The following is a 16745-nucleotide window of genomic DNA, read 5'->3' as shown; positions in this document are numbered from 1 at the left end:
TCTCAAGGTCCCTGCCAGCAAGTGAGCTTCAGCAGCCTGTGCTTGCAAACCACACGAACCGCCTGCGTAAAAGAGTCAGAGTTTGCCCTGGCAGGACAGCCCAGCAAGCCGGCATTTTTAAACTGCGCAGCTTTTTTCCTGCTATGGCTGAAATAAAAGAGGAAGAAGGAAGGGCTGGAGAGACGGTTCAGGGGTTAAGACTGCTAGCTGCTCTTGCAGAGGACCGGGGTTCAATCTCCAGCACTTGCATGGTGGTTCACAACCACACGTAACTCCACTTCTAGGGGATCCGATGCCCTCTCCTGACCTCCACAAGCACCAGGCATATATGTGGCAAACAGATATGCATGCAGACAAAACATTCATGCACACGCTAAATAAATATTTTTTAAAGAAAAAGGAAAAACCCCACAAGTGCGGTGTCTCTACCCCTGCCCTGCCACAATATTGTAAGCTGAACCACCTGCCATGATAAACTGAAATTTCTGAAACACAAAATAAATCCTTCCTCAGCTGGGTGTGGTGGTGCACACCTTTAATTCCGGCATTCCAGGAGGCAGAGGCAGATGGATATTTGTGAGTTTGAGGCCAGACTGGTCTACAAAGCAAGTTCCAGGACAGCCAGGGATATTACACAGGAAACCCTGTAAAAGGAGACTGCGCTTTCATTTACCAGCCTCCCAGACCCAAATAATTACCCATTAACTGTATTAACTACAACACTGTTTGGCCAATGGCTCAGGCATATTCCTAGCTAGCTCTTACATCTTAAATTAACCCATTTCTATTCATCAATGTATCATCACAAGGTTGTAGCTTACCGGTTATGTTCTGGCATATTTCTCCTTCAGTGGCTATATGGCATCTTCTCAACTCCACCTATTCTCCCTCTCTCTCTCTCTCTCTCTCTCTCTCTCTCTCTCTCTCTCTCTCCTTGGATTTCCCACTAGGCTTTATTCTGCTAAGCCAATAGCCGAAATAGCTTTATTCATCAACCAATAAAAGCAACACATATACAGAATGACATCACAGAGCAAAACCTTATCTCAAAAAATAAAATTTAAAAATAAAAACTTCCTCCCCTAAGTTGTCTCTCTCAAAACCAGCAATAAGAAAGTTTTACTAACAGAAACGTGGTACTAGAGAAGTAGGGCTGTCGCCATGACTACTTGGTAATATGATTCAGAAGCCTTTGGAATGTGTTTGTGAGAGAAATATGAAAATATTTGAAGCTGTGGACTAAGAAGCCTAGACTGCTGTAAAGAGAATTTTGGGGCTGAGTAGAGTGGGAGCTCAGAAGACCAGGATGCATACAGAATGCTACAAAGTTTCAGATGGAAACAAAGATTCTATTAGCAAGTGAATCAGAAGACATTCGTGTTCCATGCTGGCAAACAAATTGTCTATACTTTTATACATGTCCTGAGACTTTTATGGAAAACTGTCTTTAAAAACAATGAACAAATTCATCTGAAGAAAGAGGTTCTAAAGCAGCAGCAGCAGTAGCAGCATTCAGGATATAGAATGGATGCTGCTGGAAGCTCCTAGCCAGGTTTACAGTAAGGATCGGAAGAAAAAGACAAGTCTGAAAACCTTAAAGGTCCAAGAAAAGATATAGCATAGAAAGGAATGACGTCTGAAGAGATTAAAGTAATTTCAAAGTAGGGATTGAAGAGAATGCTCTATAGTTAAGAGTATTTCCAGAAGATCTGAGTTCAGCTCCCAGCAGCCATGTCAGGTGGCTCAAGACTGCCCACAATTTCAGCTTCATCAAATACGACACACTTTATTGCCACCTCTAGCACCTGCACACATGTGACACACATACACACACACATACACACAAATACACATTGAAAACAAAAATCTTTTTTTAAAAAAAAACTACTTTTAAAAGTCTTTCAATCCAAGCAGAGGTGGTGTAAATCTTTAATCTCAGCATTTGGGAGGCAGAGGCAGGTGCATCTCTATGAGTTCGAGGCCAGCCTGGTCTACGAATGAAGTTCCAGGACAGGTAGGGCTGTTACATAGAGAAATCCTTTCTCAAAAAACAAAACAAACAAGTCTTTCAAAAGAATCCACGTACTTTGTAACAAAACAATGAGAAAAAAATACAGAGGGTATCTTTGGAATTGAACATACCCCCCCCCCAAATTGGAGTCTCAAAGGGAGTTTGCCACTTTTCTAGTTTTGTGTGCAAGTGGAATGAGCTTCAGAGTCATTGAAGCTTCCTCCCAGACTTCAAAGGAATACCTGGGAAGCTCGGTAATATGCAGCAGGCAGCCCTCAAGAGGGCAATGTATGAAATTGGGAGAATTAAATAAAAGATGCAATGCAGAGCCCAGAATATTGGAGATGACTAGAAAGGTTGGAAGCAGGAGGCACAGCCAGCTCAAGAGAAAATCCATGTGCTATACGACCAGCAAGGCTATAGGGGTAGGGCTACCAACTCCTCCTACCTCATGGCACACCACAACACGTGCCACACCACCACATGGCACAGGTGCTAGGCATAAAGCTCGGGGGTTTCCCTGCAGGGTTTCAGTCTTGCTCTTGTCTGATCCTTCTTTTCTATTTCCCTATCCTCCTTTTTAGAATAGGTAATCTCCTCTGTGCCATTATTCTACGGGGGCTCACAGCTAAGAGTTGATTTCATTGTTCAGAGGAAATTTTGGACTTGAACTTTTAAGCAGTGCTGGAACTATTGAGACTGGGGGTTTTGGAGATGGACTAAATCTATTTTACAATATGAGTTATGAATGAAAGAGATGTGTTTGTGTACTGTAAAGGGGGGTTAACTATGATCAATCATATGGTTTGGTTTCTCCCTTAAGTTGTTTCTCTCTGGTATTTGGTCAAAGCAATGAGAATCTGACCGACACAGATGCCCAAATGTAAGACTAATGTTCCTACATCATATTTGATCCCTTCATACTTCGTCTGGAAGGTCTGCTCTGAGGATGTGCTTAGCAATCTAGCTACAGTCATCAACAGAGCAGCAGCAAGGAACCCACAACCCAAAAAACTTTGCAATGGCTGACCAATAAGTCTTCAGAAAGCTGGCAGACATGGAAAAAGGAGAATTAAGAAGCAGGTGGCAGGCTAGTGTCGTCTAGAGATATTATTTTGGATACACGTCATTTGTCACAAAAACACTATAGAGGAAGTAGAAGTACTGTAAACATGAGAACCACAATTAACTGTCAGGCTATTTATGCCACCTTCCCCTGCCTCAAAAGTTTGTTATTTCGGCTGTGCAGACATGCAGGACCCTGTAACTTCAGGATGGTGCTTAATCACCTACAGAGACAACTGGAAGCTCCCTAGTGCGATGGAACAGGTTAGACTGGTGCCATGCTAATGCTTCACACAGATATCTACAGCTGGCATGTTCAGGTCTGGGGACTGCTTTCAAACTCCCTAGAAAGTCAGGTCTGGGAATACTGTGCGTAGTAGCACCTTGGCCTCTTGTCAGGGGTGAATGCACTATCCTTAGTACTTGTCTTTTACTACAAATGCTAAACATTCACAATATATCTCTTACTGTCTTTAGGTCCTTTGTACCGAAACAAATACTTACTACTACAAGATCTATTGGTGTAAATTCCTAACGAAATAACTACTCCCTGGGGACAATGGGATGACATACCATGATATAAATAGGGAGTGGGTGTCACATTCAGTGATTTAAGAAGCACACACATCACAACTGATACAGAAAGGAGGCATAGACATGCTACTGGGTAATTACACAAATAAGTACATAACGACATCTCCCTTCCACTCAAAAGTCACAGCTACCAGCCGGACGGTGGTGGCGCACGCCTTTAATCCCAGCACTCGGGAGGCAGAGGCAGGCAGATCTCTGTGAGTTCGAGGCCAGGCTGGTCTACAGAGCTAGTTCCAGGACAGGAACCAAAAGCTACGGAGAAACCCTGTCTCGAAAAATCAAAAAAAAAAAAAAAAGTCACAGCTACCAAGGTTCTGTCCCCTAAGGAAACCAATGAATAGTCCATTAGATATACTTCCATAGGTATTTATAACTATACTAGTTTATTTGTTTAATACTAAATCTATTCCTCTCAGATTAAATATCAGTTCAATAGAAAAAGGTGGGAAACTCCTGGGTATTTACTCAAAGGACTCCAAGACAAGAGATCCCTGCACATCCATGCTTACTGCAGCAGGACTCACAACAGCTAAACTATGGAACCAACTTAGATGTCTGTCGTCAGAAAAAGTGGATAAAGAAAATGTGCTACGTATACACAATGGAATTTTACTCATCTATGAATAATGAAATTATGTGGTGTGCAGTAGCAGATTATCACGATAAGTAAATTAAGTCAGACTCAAGAAGACAAATATTGCATATTTTCTCTCATTTGTGAATCCCAGACTTTATAGATATAATAAAAACTCATGACATGAAAATAGAAGCTTGAATGTCTAAAACAGTGGTTCTCAAGATGTAGGCTGTGATCCCTTTGGCAAACCTCTGTCTCCAAAACTACTTACATTAGAATTCATAACAATAGCAAAATTACAGTTATGAAGTAGCATTTTGGGGTGGGGGTCACCGCAATGTGAAGAACTATATTAAAGGGTCACAGCATTAGGAAGGCTGGGGGAAGAAAGGGAAACAGCAGGATGAGGAAAACACTGTCAAAATACGTTAATTACTTGTGTCAAATGTTCTTAAGAAAACCAGTAATATGTACAATGAATATATGCCAATAGATGATAGGAAAGAGACTTCTAAAACTTGGAGGGTTTTGGATTTCAAAATTGAACATTTTAATTCATAAAAATTTATTCAAAAAAATTCTGAAATTAAATTGTAGCTTCCAGAAATTAATATGCATACCCAGAGCAGAGCAGATCCCCAACAAGTATATCCCTAAGCCTTCCTGGCCTTTATTACTCAGAGACAAGAGGACAACTACTCACTTCCTCTGTGGATACTGAGAAATAAAATCCGATTTCTTTGTCTGTGGGCAGATGCATGTGTGTACACTAAGGCACATCTGCAGAGTCAGAGTCTCCTGCCTTATTACTCTAATAATCTTAAGTACATAGTGGAAAATTTAGTAATCAATTAAAATTAGAATTCAGATTTTGATCGAGAATTGAAACAGAAGATCAAATGTCCTGGAAAGAAATGTTTTCTCACAATTACAAACAACCCAAATCAACATATTAATATTTGACATAACCTAGGAAATCCCACTTTGACAAAATAAATTTCTCAATACATTTAAAAGCAGCAAGAAGACCCAAAGACATAGAAGAAAATGACACAGATATATCATGAGATTTATAACATGACTATCCACAAAATGAAAGAGCACATTGGCATGTGGTCCCAATTACTGAAAAAGTGAGGTGATTTTCTGAAGTATATATGAGTGCAGAAAAGCCTACTGTTCTTTTTAAGCCTTATGATAAAGATGGCTGGAGCTGGGTGTGGTAGCTCACGTGTGTAATCCCAGTACTCAGAAGGCTGAGGCAGGAGGACTGCCCTAAATCAAGGCCAACCAAGGCTATACACTGAATTTCAGGACAGTCTAGGCTACTGTGCAAGACCTTGTCTCGAACAAAGTCCAAAGATAAAAATTACTGAATTCTATAGAATAATCCTCAGAACACATATTTTTATCCCCATTTATTTTCTGTCTTTGAGCATGCATTTATGAGTCTGTCAAATGTACTACCTATTTCTCACTGTTCTTTCAGGAGTTGGTTCTGAGACCTATAAGATAAATATTTGCTCATATCTTTGTATAAACATACAAAGGCAGTCCTTCATTTCCAACATGGCTCTGAGGCAATCGTCTAAGATGGCGGCATATTTCAATTCCTCATTCACTATCTGCCCAGGAAACATCTCATGTCCTTCATTTGTTACCAACTAAAACAAACTACAGAGGCTCCTTGATCAAGTATGGAGGCCAAAGTCTGTCCTGAGACTTGTGATTTCCCATAACCACCTAGATTTTTGATTTTATGGTTTCAAAATCTGTTTAGGTCACTACTTCCAAACTGAAAGACTCCCAACTAGTCCCTTATACAATTTGTTTGAAAGGGTTTGGTAGCCATAAGCCCTGGTTATTAATAACTAACCAAGAACCATGAGACCCAAAAGGCCCAGGACCAAGGGTAATTTACACATTTAAAGTTAAGAAATTAAAGATTAATTTCTATTCTGTCAGGGATCCCTGGGTTAAAAACTGGAGTATACTGTGATGAAGAATAATGCTCTGGCTTGGGAGACAGTTCTGAAGGGGGGCTCTTTTATTTCATTGGAGAATGCTGGTTTGGGGCTTCCACACCCCTGAATTAAGTTTAAAAAGAATGCTTGGTTCCAGTTTGGAGTGACTGGGGTGGGAGTAAGGAGAGAATGACAGGAGGCACAGAGAGAAAAAAGGATGACTCAGATTCTGACTGTTATTATCCACGTCATAACCCTGTCCACGCAACATGCTGTGTACTACTGAATCCAGAAAGGAAAGTGATATCAGCCCATCCTTAACAAAAGAATGAAAACCTCTTCAAAGTTGCTCCTTGTTACCAATTTAGGGGTAGAAGAGCTACCCTTGGCTTGCAGAAAGCAAGGAAATAGCTATAACTTCCCAAGGGACATTAAGGATTCCTGTCTCAATAGTTAGGCCTGACATAGTGGTGTCACTACAATGAGTCCTAGACCACACTCACCGTTCATTCCTCCTCGGACATTATCGACAAGAGATAAAAAGAACACAGCCCTCAGAAGTGAGCCCCTACCTGGAATGACCATCATGGGCAGCCCAAAGTCAAGACTTACATTCAGACCTCTTTCTCACCCCTCTGTGGCCTGTCCCCTGGAGCGGCACAGCTCCCTGAGAAATCACCCACCTCCTGCCCCTGTGTCCTCTACAGATCTAAACTGGAGTAGGAAAGGGGGTCAAGGCTGATGGAGAGGAGCACAACAGAAACATAATAAAGCAGAGGGGCTAAGAGATCTCTGTGTCTTTCATCTTGGTTCCTGGTAAAGAAACGTTGAAATGGGACAAAAATGCTTTTAAGCATAGAACAAAGTCATAAAAATGCAGACAGTTGACCTTGGAAAGCCACAGCGTCTCAGCTGGAAACGCAAAAGAAGAAACTCCTTGGGAAGTGAAGCCGGAGAACTGTGCGGCAATCCGGAGGAGCACAGCCGGCCGCCCAAGGGATGTTGGCCGGACAGTGGCAAGGAACTCACCATAGATCATGGCCAGCCCGGTCTCGTGCAGGAAGCGCACCCGGCGGTGCTTGAAGAGCCAGATTGTGAGGATGGTGAGGGTGAGCAGCAGGATGAAGGTGAGCAGGCTCACGCTGTCCTGCCTGTGGCTTTCCTCCGCCTCCTTCTCGGTGGCGAGCTCCTCCATGGCGCTGCTGTCCTCAGCCGCCGCCCCAGAGGAGGAGGCCGCGGCCCCGAGCCGCAGCCCCCGACCCAGCAGCACTGGCAACAGTGGCAGCAGCAGCAGCCGCGGCGCCAGCGTCCAAACAGCCCTCCCTGGACCGGGGTGCGCCGCGTCACTGGGATCCATGACTCCGGGGCTGCCCGCGCCTCTTTCACGCGGGGACCAGCAACAGCCCGCGCAGTCGTCGGCAGCTTCCCGCGGTGCCGACCTAGCCCGTGGCTACAGCCGCAGCTCCTCCTCCTGCCGCTAGCGCCCGGCCAGGGCTGCGCCGAGCTGCGGGGGAGGGGCGCTCGCAGTGCGCAGGATCCCCAAGCGCCGCCCCCCGCCCGCGCACCTGTTCGTCGTCGTTGTCGTCGTCGTCCACCCCCCCCCCCGCCCTGGCCTAGAGCACGGCCACCCGGCTGTCAGGGTGGGGCGGGCTCTATCCTCCTTCTCCACCAGGCCGGCAGCCAGCCCTTTGGTGGCGCCGCGCTGAGTCCTGTCCAGGAGTACCTGGTCAGACCGTCTGGGGTCTGCTAACCAGTTTCTGGGTACTAGCCCTCACGCTACCTAAAAGGGACTGCAGAGGTCACTTGCTCCTGGCAAGAAACATCAGCTAGGACTGACTCGCTGCGGGATCTCCATTCCTGTTCCTAGCGCCACCGCTAGGAGTTTGGTGTCACGCGGGTGTGTGGCCTCTGTGAGCCCAGCAAAGTGGGACAGAGAGAGAGAGAGAGAGAGAGAGAGAGAGAGAGAGAGAGAGAGAGAGAGAGAGACCCCTTTTGTCACCTTTCGGAGTATAGGGACTCCCCCAGAGTCTTCCAGGCATTATTCAAATAAGGATAGGTAATGGCAATTGGTGAGAGCGATGAAATAAATAACTCCATCATTAGACTTCAACTAATTCCTTGCCGGAAAGAGGGTTGAATTGGAGGGAACTAAGAACTCTTGCCATTCTGAGTAGAAGAGTGGCCAATGGTCAGCCCTAAGGAGGCTGGGAGGGGCAATTTATCATGATGATACTTTTAAGGTTATCTTCCTGTTAACTCAGAAAACAGGTGAGTCTTTAGTTGAACATTAGGGTCAAGCCCGACTCAGAATTATGACAAGGTCTTCAGAGATAAAAACCTCTTGGAAGAAATCCTAATAACTAGAGTTTTCAACCCACCTTGTTTCTCTAGTCAAGAAAGAAAAGAAAGCTGAACACATCAGTCACTGCCTGTTGTCACATTTACTGAATCTCTCTCCCCACCAACTGCCCATGCTCTCTCCGCCAGAGGAGTTTGCACCAAGAGGATTTGCTGAAGAAGATAGGAAATCTGTTCAGAACACCAACACCCTCCTCTAGGTGAGCATTTAGCCAAGACTACTTAGTGCCTCTTCACATCATGGAATCTCTTCATCTTGATTTTAGCCAGGATCTTTTCCTACTCCACCATAAATACAAAAGAAACTGCAAATAAGAACCATCTAGCTGAGCCTAGGCAATGCCTGAAACCAAGATAATGAAATGATTGTTGCTATATTCATAGACCTTACGTTACTATTTGATGACAGCTTCTTCCACAGCAATAGACAACCAAAAGATTAATCATTACATAAAGTGATTGCCTCAGGAAGAACATGAAAAAACTCACCTGATATTTACACATATACACCAAAGACTCCATTAGCTATACATATTTATATATGCAATCTACCTTATTCAACCCAGAGATTCAGATTCCAATAAACACAGATTAATACACTAAACTGTGTGATTCTCTCTGGGTGTGGTGGCACACCTCTATAAATCCCAGCTACTCGAGAGGCTGAGCTGAGAAGAATTGAATCAGGAATTTCAAGGCAAGATCCAACGCAGCCCAAAACTCCTGAGCAGAACGCATAGTGAAGCTATTTAAACATTCTGAAATGAAGACAACAGGGAACTTCATGAAGAACACTGGAGTTGAAGCCAACTTAACACCAGACTCAAGCAAACCTAGAAGGGTGAATAGACATGGACAAAAAGAGCTCCAGAAAGAGGGGAAATAGGTCTCCTAATGTTCAAAGAACATAGAAGAAATACCATTTAAGTTTTTTCTTTGTTCTTTCCTGTATTGTGGCAGCTGCATTGGTTAAAAAAAGAATGCCGTACCCTCATGCACTCAGACTGTCAGGAGTGGGGACTGTCTTTCTCTTTGCCTAGAGTGGCTGTGATCTCAAGACACTGGGGGCTGTTCCCCAATGGTTCGTATTCATTTCTCTATGTCTGTCTCTCTGTGTGTCTCTCTGTCTCTGTGTGTTTCTCCATCTCTGTCTCTCTGTGTGTCTCTCTATGTGTATCTGTGTCTGTGTGTGGGTTCCTCCTCCCCACTCTCCCCCTTCCCTCCCTCTTCATCTGTCCTTTCTTCTACTGCTTACTGTCAGACAAAGTTACAAGAAGTTACGAGTAGAGAAAAGTAAATATGTACATTTCTCTCTAAGAACCCAATAAAGGCACTCCAAGGAATTCCAGATTACCAGGGAGACCATGGAGAAGAATCTCAAAAGAAAAAAGTTGTTTATGAATTCCTAAATTCACTCCAACCTGAATGAACATGGAACAGTATACAAAAGACTATGATAATTAAGAAACCTCCAGATTGTAGACAAGCTGCTGATTAAAATATGTGTGTGATCACAACATTTAGGAGACTGAGGCAGGAGGATACTGAGATTAAGACTTGCCTAGGTTAATAGCAATTTCCTGGTCAGGCTGGGTTACACAATGAGACCCTGACTCAAAAAAACCAAACAAACAAAAATACAAGACAGATATGAGAGTCCTGCAGAATTTTCAAAACTTGATTAGCTTTGGCACTATAATCCACACACTGCAGGTCAGAATTTGTGTTCTAAACCAAACCATGTTGATTACAAGTTAAAACAAAAGTGTAAATATTTCTACATAACAAAATTTTAAGTGTCAAAAAAGTGGTTTTATTTTTTGAGACAAGGTTTCTCTGTGTAGCCTTGGCTGTCCTGGAACCTACTCTAGACCAGGCTGGTCTCAAACTCACAAGGATTCAGCCTGCCTCTGCCTTGTAAGTGTTGGAACTAAAGGCCTGTGCCACTACCGCCTGGTGACAAATGATCTTTAAATGAATGTAAACATTAGAAGTTATAACAAAAACCAGGCAGTGGTGGCGCACACCTTTAATCCCAGCACTCAGAAGGCAGAAGCAGACGGATCTCTGTGAGTTCGAGACCAGCCTGGTCTACATATGAGTCCAAGGACAGCCAAGGATACACACAGAACCTTGTCTTGAAAAACCAAAAAGAAAAGTTTCAGCAAAGAAGTAAGAAGTAATAGAAAATTGAAATTGTAAGACTGAAAAATACAGTAACAGAAACTTGCAGGGTACAATAGAAGAGTGAATTTGAAAGAGACAATAAATTTAAGGATAGATCAATAGAAATTAGCTAAGTTGAACAATAGAGAGGGAAAAGGTGAGAAAAAATATACAGAGCTACAATAATCTGTAGGATGATACAATAAAACCTAACATTTTGTTTCTAGAGATGCTGAAGTAGCGAGTAAGTAATGTTGAGAAAAAATATGTGAATACGTAATAACTAAAATTATTCCAAACTGAGCAAGAGATGTGAACCTGCCAGTTTAAGGGCCTCTTCAAAAAAAAAAGATAAATCCAAAAGTTGTCCAGATATATTCAATGTATAGAAAGGATAAAATTAATGCTATGTATAGAGTAATAACAATTTAAATGCCTATGGGTTTCTCTTTAGAAATTAATCAGGTCTTAAGAAGTGTAAAACATTTTAATGTGATCAAAGGACTATCTTTACAAAGAAATGTGTCCAGCATTGCTTTCAAGGTGAAGAAATGATACCAAGATGATATAATCTCTTCAGAAAGCAAAAGGTAAACACTTCTCATTTTAAGAGGTCAGCATTACCCTGACACCAAAATCGGAGAGCTGAAGAAAGTAAAGGTGTAGGGCACAATATCTCTCATGAACACAAAAAATCTCAACAAAATCTTAACAAATTGTATCTAGCAATAAATAAAAAGAAACATATACTGTGGCCAAGTGGATGTTCTTCCTTTTAGCAGTTTTAGGACTGACTCACCATGAGGAAAGCAAGCAATACAGTCTAGCATATTAAATGTCTAAAGAAGAAAACCTATACTATCATATCTTCACTGATGTAAAAAGATGTTTGGCAAAATTCAATATCCACTCATGATAACAACATTCAGCAAAACAGCACAGATAGATAACATGCTTGAAACACAGCATCATTCTTAAGGTGAAAAATATGAAATCTTTCCCCGTAAGATCAGGAAAAATTCAAGAAAGTCCACATCACCACTCATGTTCAGGATTATACTGTAATCCTAATCAGTGCAGTAAGGCAAGATAAAAGGAAGCAAAGGGCAAAAAGATATATCAAAACTTGTACATAGATATTTCAGTGATTCATTGGCAAGACAGAACCAAAAATAGAAGTAAGAGTAAGGAAAAAAATGAAGAGATTTTTAATGGATACTTGAATTTTTCTTCTTATCAGATAATAATTTTTTAGAAAACCCCAAGTAATCCAAGAAGTAAATATTTAAGTTCAGTAATATCTCAGGATATAAGGTTGGTAGGAAATCTAGTAATATTTCCAAATTCAAGCAATGCATAATTAGAGATGAAAGTTTTCAAGCATACCATTCACATTAGAAAATGGAAGAAAATTCCTAGATAAAGATGTTTAGTATCTACATGCTGAAAACTATAAAACACTAATTACATAAATCAAAGGATGCTTAAATAAATAAGCATACCTTGTTAATGGATTGGAAAACTAAACTTAATAGAGACAGGAATTCTCTCCCACAGTTATGTACATACATAATGCAACCCCAATAAAATGGCCAGTAAATTTTAAATGACTAGGAAAATTAAAGCAACTAGACCAGCCAAAACAATTTTGAAAAAAAATACAACTACCAATTTAAGACTCACTCTAAAATAGTGTTAAAGCAATAATGTATAAGATAATCAAATCAGTGTATTTGGAACTATGAGAAAGGACTATACCTTGAGCTGAACTTTATACCTTATTCAAAACTCAATTTCAGTGGATTATAGATCTAAATCTAACATGGAAACCCGTAAAACTTTTAGACAAAAAAAAAAAGCTACCTAACTTGGGGCTTCTCAGAGAGTACATAAACAAGACTCCAAAAGCACAATTATCCAACACAAATGTTGATGATTTGACTGCATCAAACTTGAATATTTTTCTGCTTACTTTTTAATGGTATCACTGTCAGAGTTTCAAGGAAGGACTGTAATTACAACCATGTTCAGCTTTTGCAAAAGAATATTTTTTTCTTTTCCATTTGATCCCAGAGTCTCACTATGCAAACCAAAACAACTTCGAATTTACAGAGATCTGCCTGCCTCTGCCTCTTAAGTGCTAATTAAGTGTGCACCACCATACTCAGAAACAAAAAATCCCTTTTGTTGTTGCTGTTGTTTTGTTTTGTTTTGTTTTTGAGACGGGGTCTCATGATGTAGCTCTTGGTATCCTGAAACTCACAGATCCACTTTCCTCTGCTTCCCAAGTGCTGAGATGTGCCACCAAACCCTGCTCAAAAGATTCTTTTAGGGGGTCATATATTAAATGAATTCCACTGTAGTATATTCATTAAACAAAGAAATGTGTTTCATTATGACATTTCCAGATGTGAATATAACATACTTTGATCATATTCATTGCTTCTTTTCTCTTTGACATCCCCAATAGGAAGACAATCTTGAAAATCCAAACTATTATTCTGTTGAACAGACCAGTAGTTTCTAGGGAGTCAATGGAAAAGCAGGGAGGGCAATGTTATGATTATGCTGGCCCTCCCTGTCAGTACCCTGTCCCTCTAAGAGACAAGCTCTGCCTAGTCTCCAGCCTCTCTCTCTCTCTCTCTCTTTCTCTCTCTCTCCCCCCACTAAGGCAAGTTTGCCTCAGCCCCCTTCCTCTCTCTCACTCTGCTGTTCTTCTGTCTCTCCCCACTCCTCTCTCCTTCTCCCTCTCTGTCTCTCTCGCTCTCTCTCTCTCTGACTCTGTATCTCTCCCTTCCTCCCCGATATTCTCCCAAACCCTCCCAATACCCTCTTCCTAAATAAAATTTCATCCTCCCCAAGCTCTCTCTGCATGGCTAATTCTGTTTCCTACCCATGGTACCCCACCTACAATGAGACCTGTTGAAAATCTTTCAGGCATAGTTAGGACATATGAGTCAAGGAAGGTGGGGGTGGACCTGTTCTGTATCATAATTGTGACCGTGGTCATATGAATCAGCACATGTGTTAAATTGATCTAAATGTAGTTATAGGTCAAATCCTCTCTTTGATTATACTCTACGTAGTTTCCAATTTGGGGTTGGTTTAAATAGATAGTAACGGCCTTAAGAAATTCTTTACTGATGTGCCCTGACCTCAGTAAGCATGAAGTGTGGCAGGAAGTAGTAAAGAGGAAAACTGAAGCCTAAAATTCACACATAAGCAGCGGGACATAATGAATCCTAGGACGGTGGTCAGGGGCCTGCTTTTTTCTAATGGAAAACCAAGAGGGAGGCGGGAAGCTCTGTGACAAAGCAGAGAGGGACTAATTTACACCGAATTTAACAAGAAAGTCTACAACAGCCGGGCGGTGGTGGCGCACACCTTTAATCCCAGCACTCGGGAGGCAGAGTCAGGCGGATCTCTGTGAGTTCGAGACCAGCCTGGTCTACAGAGCTAGTTCCAGGACAGGCTCCAAAGCCACAGAGAAACCCTGTCTCGAAAAACCAAAAAAGAAAAGAAAAGAAAAGAAAGTCTACAACTGCTTTGGGTATTCCGACCAGAGAAAATTGAAGGCAGCTAAAAGGATCGATAAGTGGTAGAAGAGCTGAGATGTTAACAAGGTCACTATGTAGTTCACTAGAAGGCCACAGGCTGGAGCCATAAAGAGGAGAAAGAGGTTCATAGTTGGGATTGCCTTTTTCCTCTAAACCAGGTGTCTCAGGTAATACAGCCACCCACCAGTGTGTGGGTTCACGCTGATTCATGAAATGAAGACACAGAGACACCTTAAGAATTAATTTATGCTTTAGGTCATGGGGGGTGGGGAGTAGCCTCTGTGAACTGAAGTGATTTTCCCTTTGTCTCTAGGCATTTTTATTTTTTGTTTTTTTAATTGTTCTTTTAATTGTTCTCCCCTCTTTTCCTCTCCCCCCCTTCTTCCCTCTCGCATGATCCCCGTGCTCCCAATTTACTCAGGACATCTTGTCTTTTTCTACTTCCCATATAGAATAGATCTATGTAAGTCTCTCTTAGGGTCCTCATTGTTGTCTAGGTTCTCTGGGATTGTGAATTGTAGGCTGGTTTTTCTTTGCTTTATGTCTAAAAGCCACGTATGAGTGAGTACATATGATAATTGTCTTTCTGTGTCTGAGCTACCTTACTCGATATATTTTCTAGATCCATCCATTTGCCCACAAATTTCAAGATGTCATTATTTTTTTCTGCTGTATAATACCCCACTGTGTAAATGTGCCACATTTTCCTTATCCATTCTTTGGTTGAGAGGCATTTAGGTTGCCTCTGATATCTGCCTATGATAAATAAATATGCTATGAACATAGTTGAGCATATGTCCTTGTGGTATGATTGAGCATCCTTTGGATATATACCCAAAAGTGGTATTGCTGGGTCTTGAGGTAGATTGTTTCCTAATTTTCTGAGAAATCACCATAATGATTTCTAAAGCAGCTGTACCAGTTTGCACTCCCACGAGCAATGCAGAAGTGCTCCCTTTACTCCATATCCTCTCCAGCATAAGTTGTCATCAGTGTTTTTGATCTTGGCCATTTGTAGAGGTATAAGATGGAATCTCAGAATTGTTTTGATTTGCATTTCTCTGATGACTAAGGATATTGAACATTTCCTTAAGTGTCTTTCAGCCATTTTAGATTCCTCTGTTGAGAGTTCTCTGTTTAGGTCTGTACTCCATTTTTTTATTGGATTATGTGTTCTTTTGATGACCAATTTCTTGAGTTCTTTGTATATTTTGGTGATCAGACCTCTCTGTCTGATGTGGTATTGGTGAAGATCTTTTTCCATTGTAGGCTGTCATTTTGCCTTGTTGACCACGTCCTTTGCTTTACAGAAGCTTTTCAGTTTCAGGAGGTTCCATTTATTAATTGTTTCTCACAGTGTCTGTGCTACTGGGGTTATATTTAGGAAGTGGTCTCCTGTGCCAATACATTCGAGTGTACTTCCCACTTTCTCTTCTATGAGGTTCAGTATGTTGAGTCTTTGATCCATTTGGACTTGAATTTTGTGCATAGTGATAGACATGGATCTATTTTTATTCTTCTACATGTTGATATGCAGTTATACTGGTACCATTTGTTGAATATGATTTCTTTTTTCCATTTTATATTTTTTTGCTTCTTTGTCAAAAAATAGGTGTTCATAGGTATGTGGATTGATATTTGGGTCTTCGATTCCATTCCATTAGTCCTCCTGTCTGTTTTTATGTCAATACCAGGCTGTTTTCACTACTGTAGCTCTGTAGTAGAGTCTGAAGTCAGGGATTGTGATACCTCCAGAAGTTCCTTTATTGTACAGGATTGTTTTGACTATCCTGGGTTTTTTGCTTTTCCATATAAAGTTGAGTATGTTCTTAAGAGGTCTGTGAAGAATTGTGCTGAGATTTTGATGGGCATTGCATTGAATCTGCAGATTGCTTTTGGTAAAATTGCCACTTTTACTATGTTAGTTCTACCTACCCAAGAGCATGGGAGATCTTTCCACTTTCTGGTGTCTTCTTCAACTTTTTTCTTAGAAGATTTAAATTTTGTGTCATACAGGTCTTCTACATGCTTGGTTAGAGTTACTCTGAGATATTTTATGCAGACTAAGAGACCATGGATGCCAGCCCAGACTGTTATACCCAGCAAAGCTTTCTATCACCATAGATGGAGAAAACAAGTTATTTCCTGACAAAGTCAAATTTAATCAATATTTATCCACAAATCTATACCTAGAGAAGCTACTAGAAGGAAAAATCCAACCAAAGGAGGTTAACTATACCCATTAAAATATAGGAAATAATCTCAGACCAGCAAAACCAAAAAAAAGGGAAACACACATACACACACACCACCACCACTACCACCACCACCATCAACACCAACAACACCAATAAAATAACAGAAATTAACAATCATTGGTCATGATATATCTCAATATCAGAGGAGTCAATTCCCCCATGAAAAGACAAAGTAACAGAATGGATGCAAAAACA

The 16745-nt window shown here is 41.3% G+C and overlaps 1 protein-coding gene across 2 annotated transcripts in view; it reads right to left on the bottom strand.

Annotated features, from left to right (window-relative positions):
* Slc9a7 (solute carrier family 9 member A7) overlaps positions 1-7731 on the bottom strand; it is a 179253-nt gene extending 171522 nt beyond the window's left edge. The window contains exon 1 of one of the 2 annotated variants that reach the window (XM_013350666.2): positions 7241-7731. In XM_013350666.2, the coding sequence (XP_013206120.1) occupies positions 7241-7568 (328 nt within the window). In that variant the 5' untranslated portion in view covers positions 7569-7731. The remainder of the gene's footprint in view (positions 1-7240) is intronic. The other variant, XM_005358930.2, reaches the window with a different exon arrangement.
* Positions 7732-16745: the final 9014 nt, after the last annotated feature.

The sequence above is a fragment of the Microtus ochrogaster genome, chromosome X (assembly GCF_000317375.1).
Source record: "Microtus ochrogaster isolate Prairie Vole_2 chromosome X, MicOch1.0, whole genome shotgun sequence".
Lineage (NCBI taxonomy): Eukaryota > Metazoa > Chordata > Mammalia > Rodentia > Cricetidae > Microtus > Microtus ochrogaster.
Note: the sequence above shows the minus strand (reverse complement) of the source record. Positions and strands in the feature narration are given on the sequence as shown.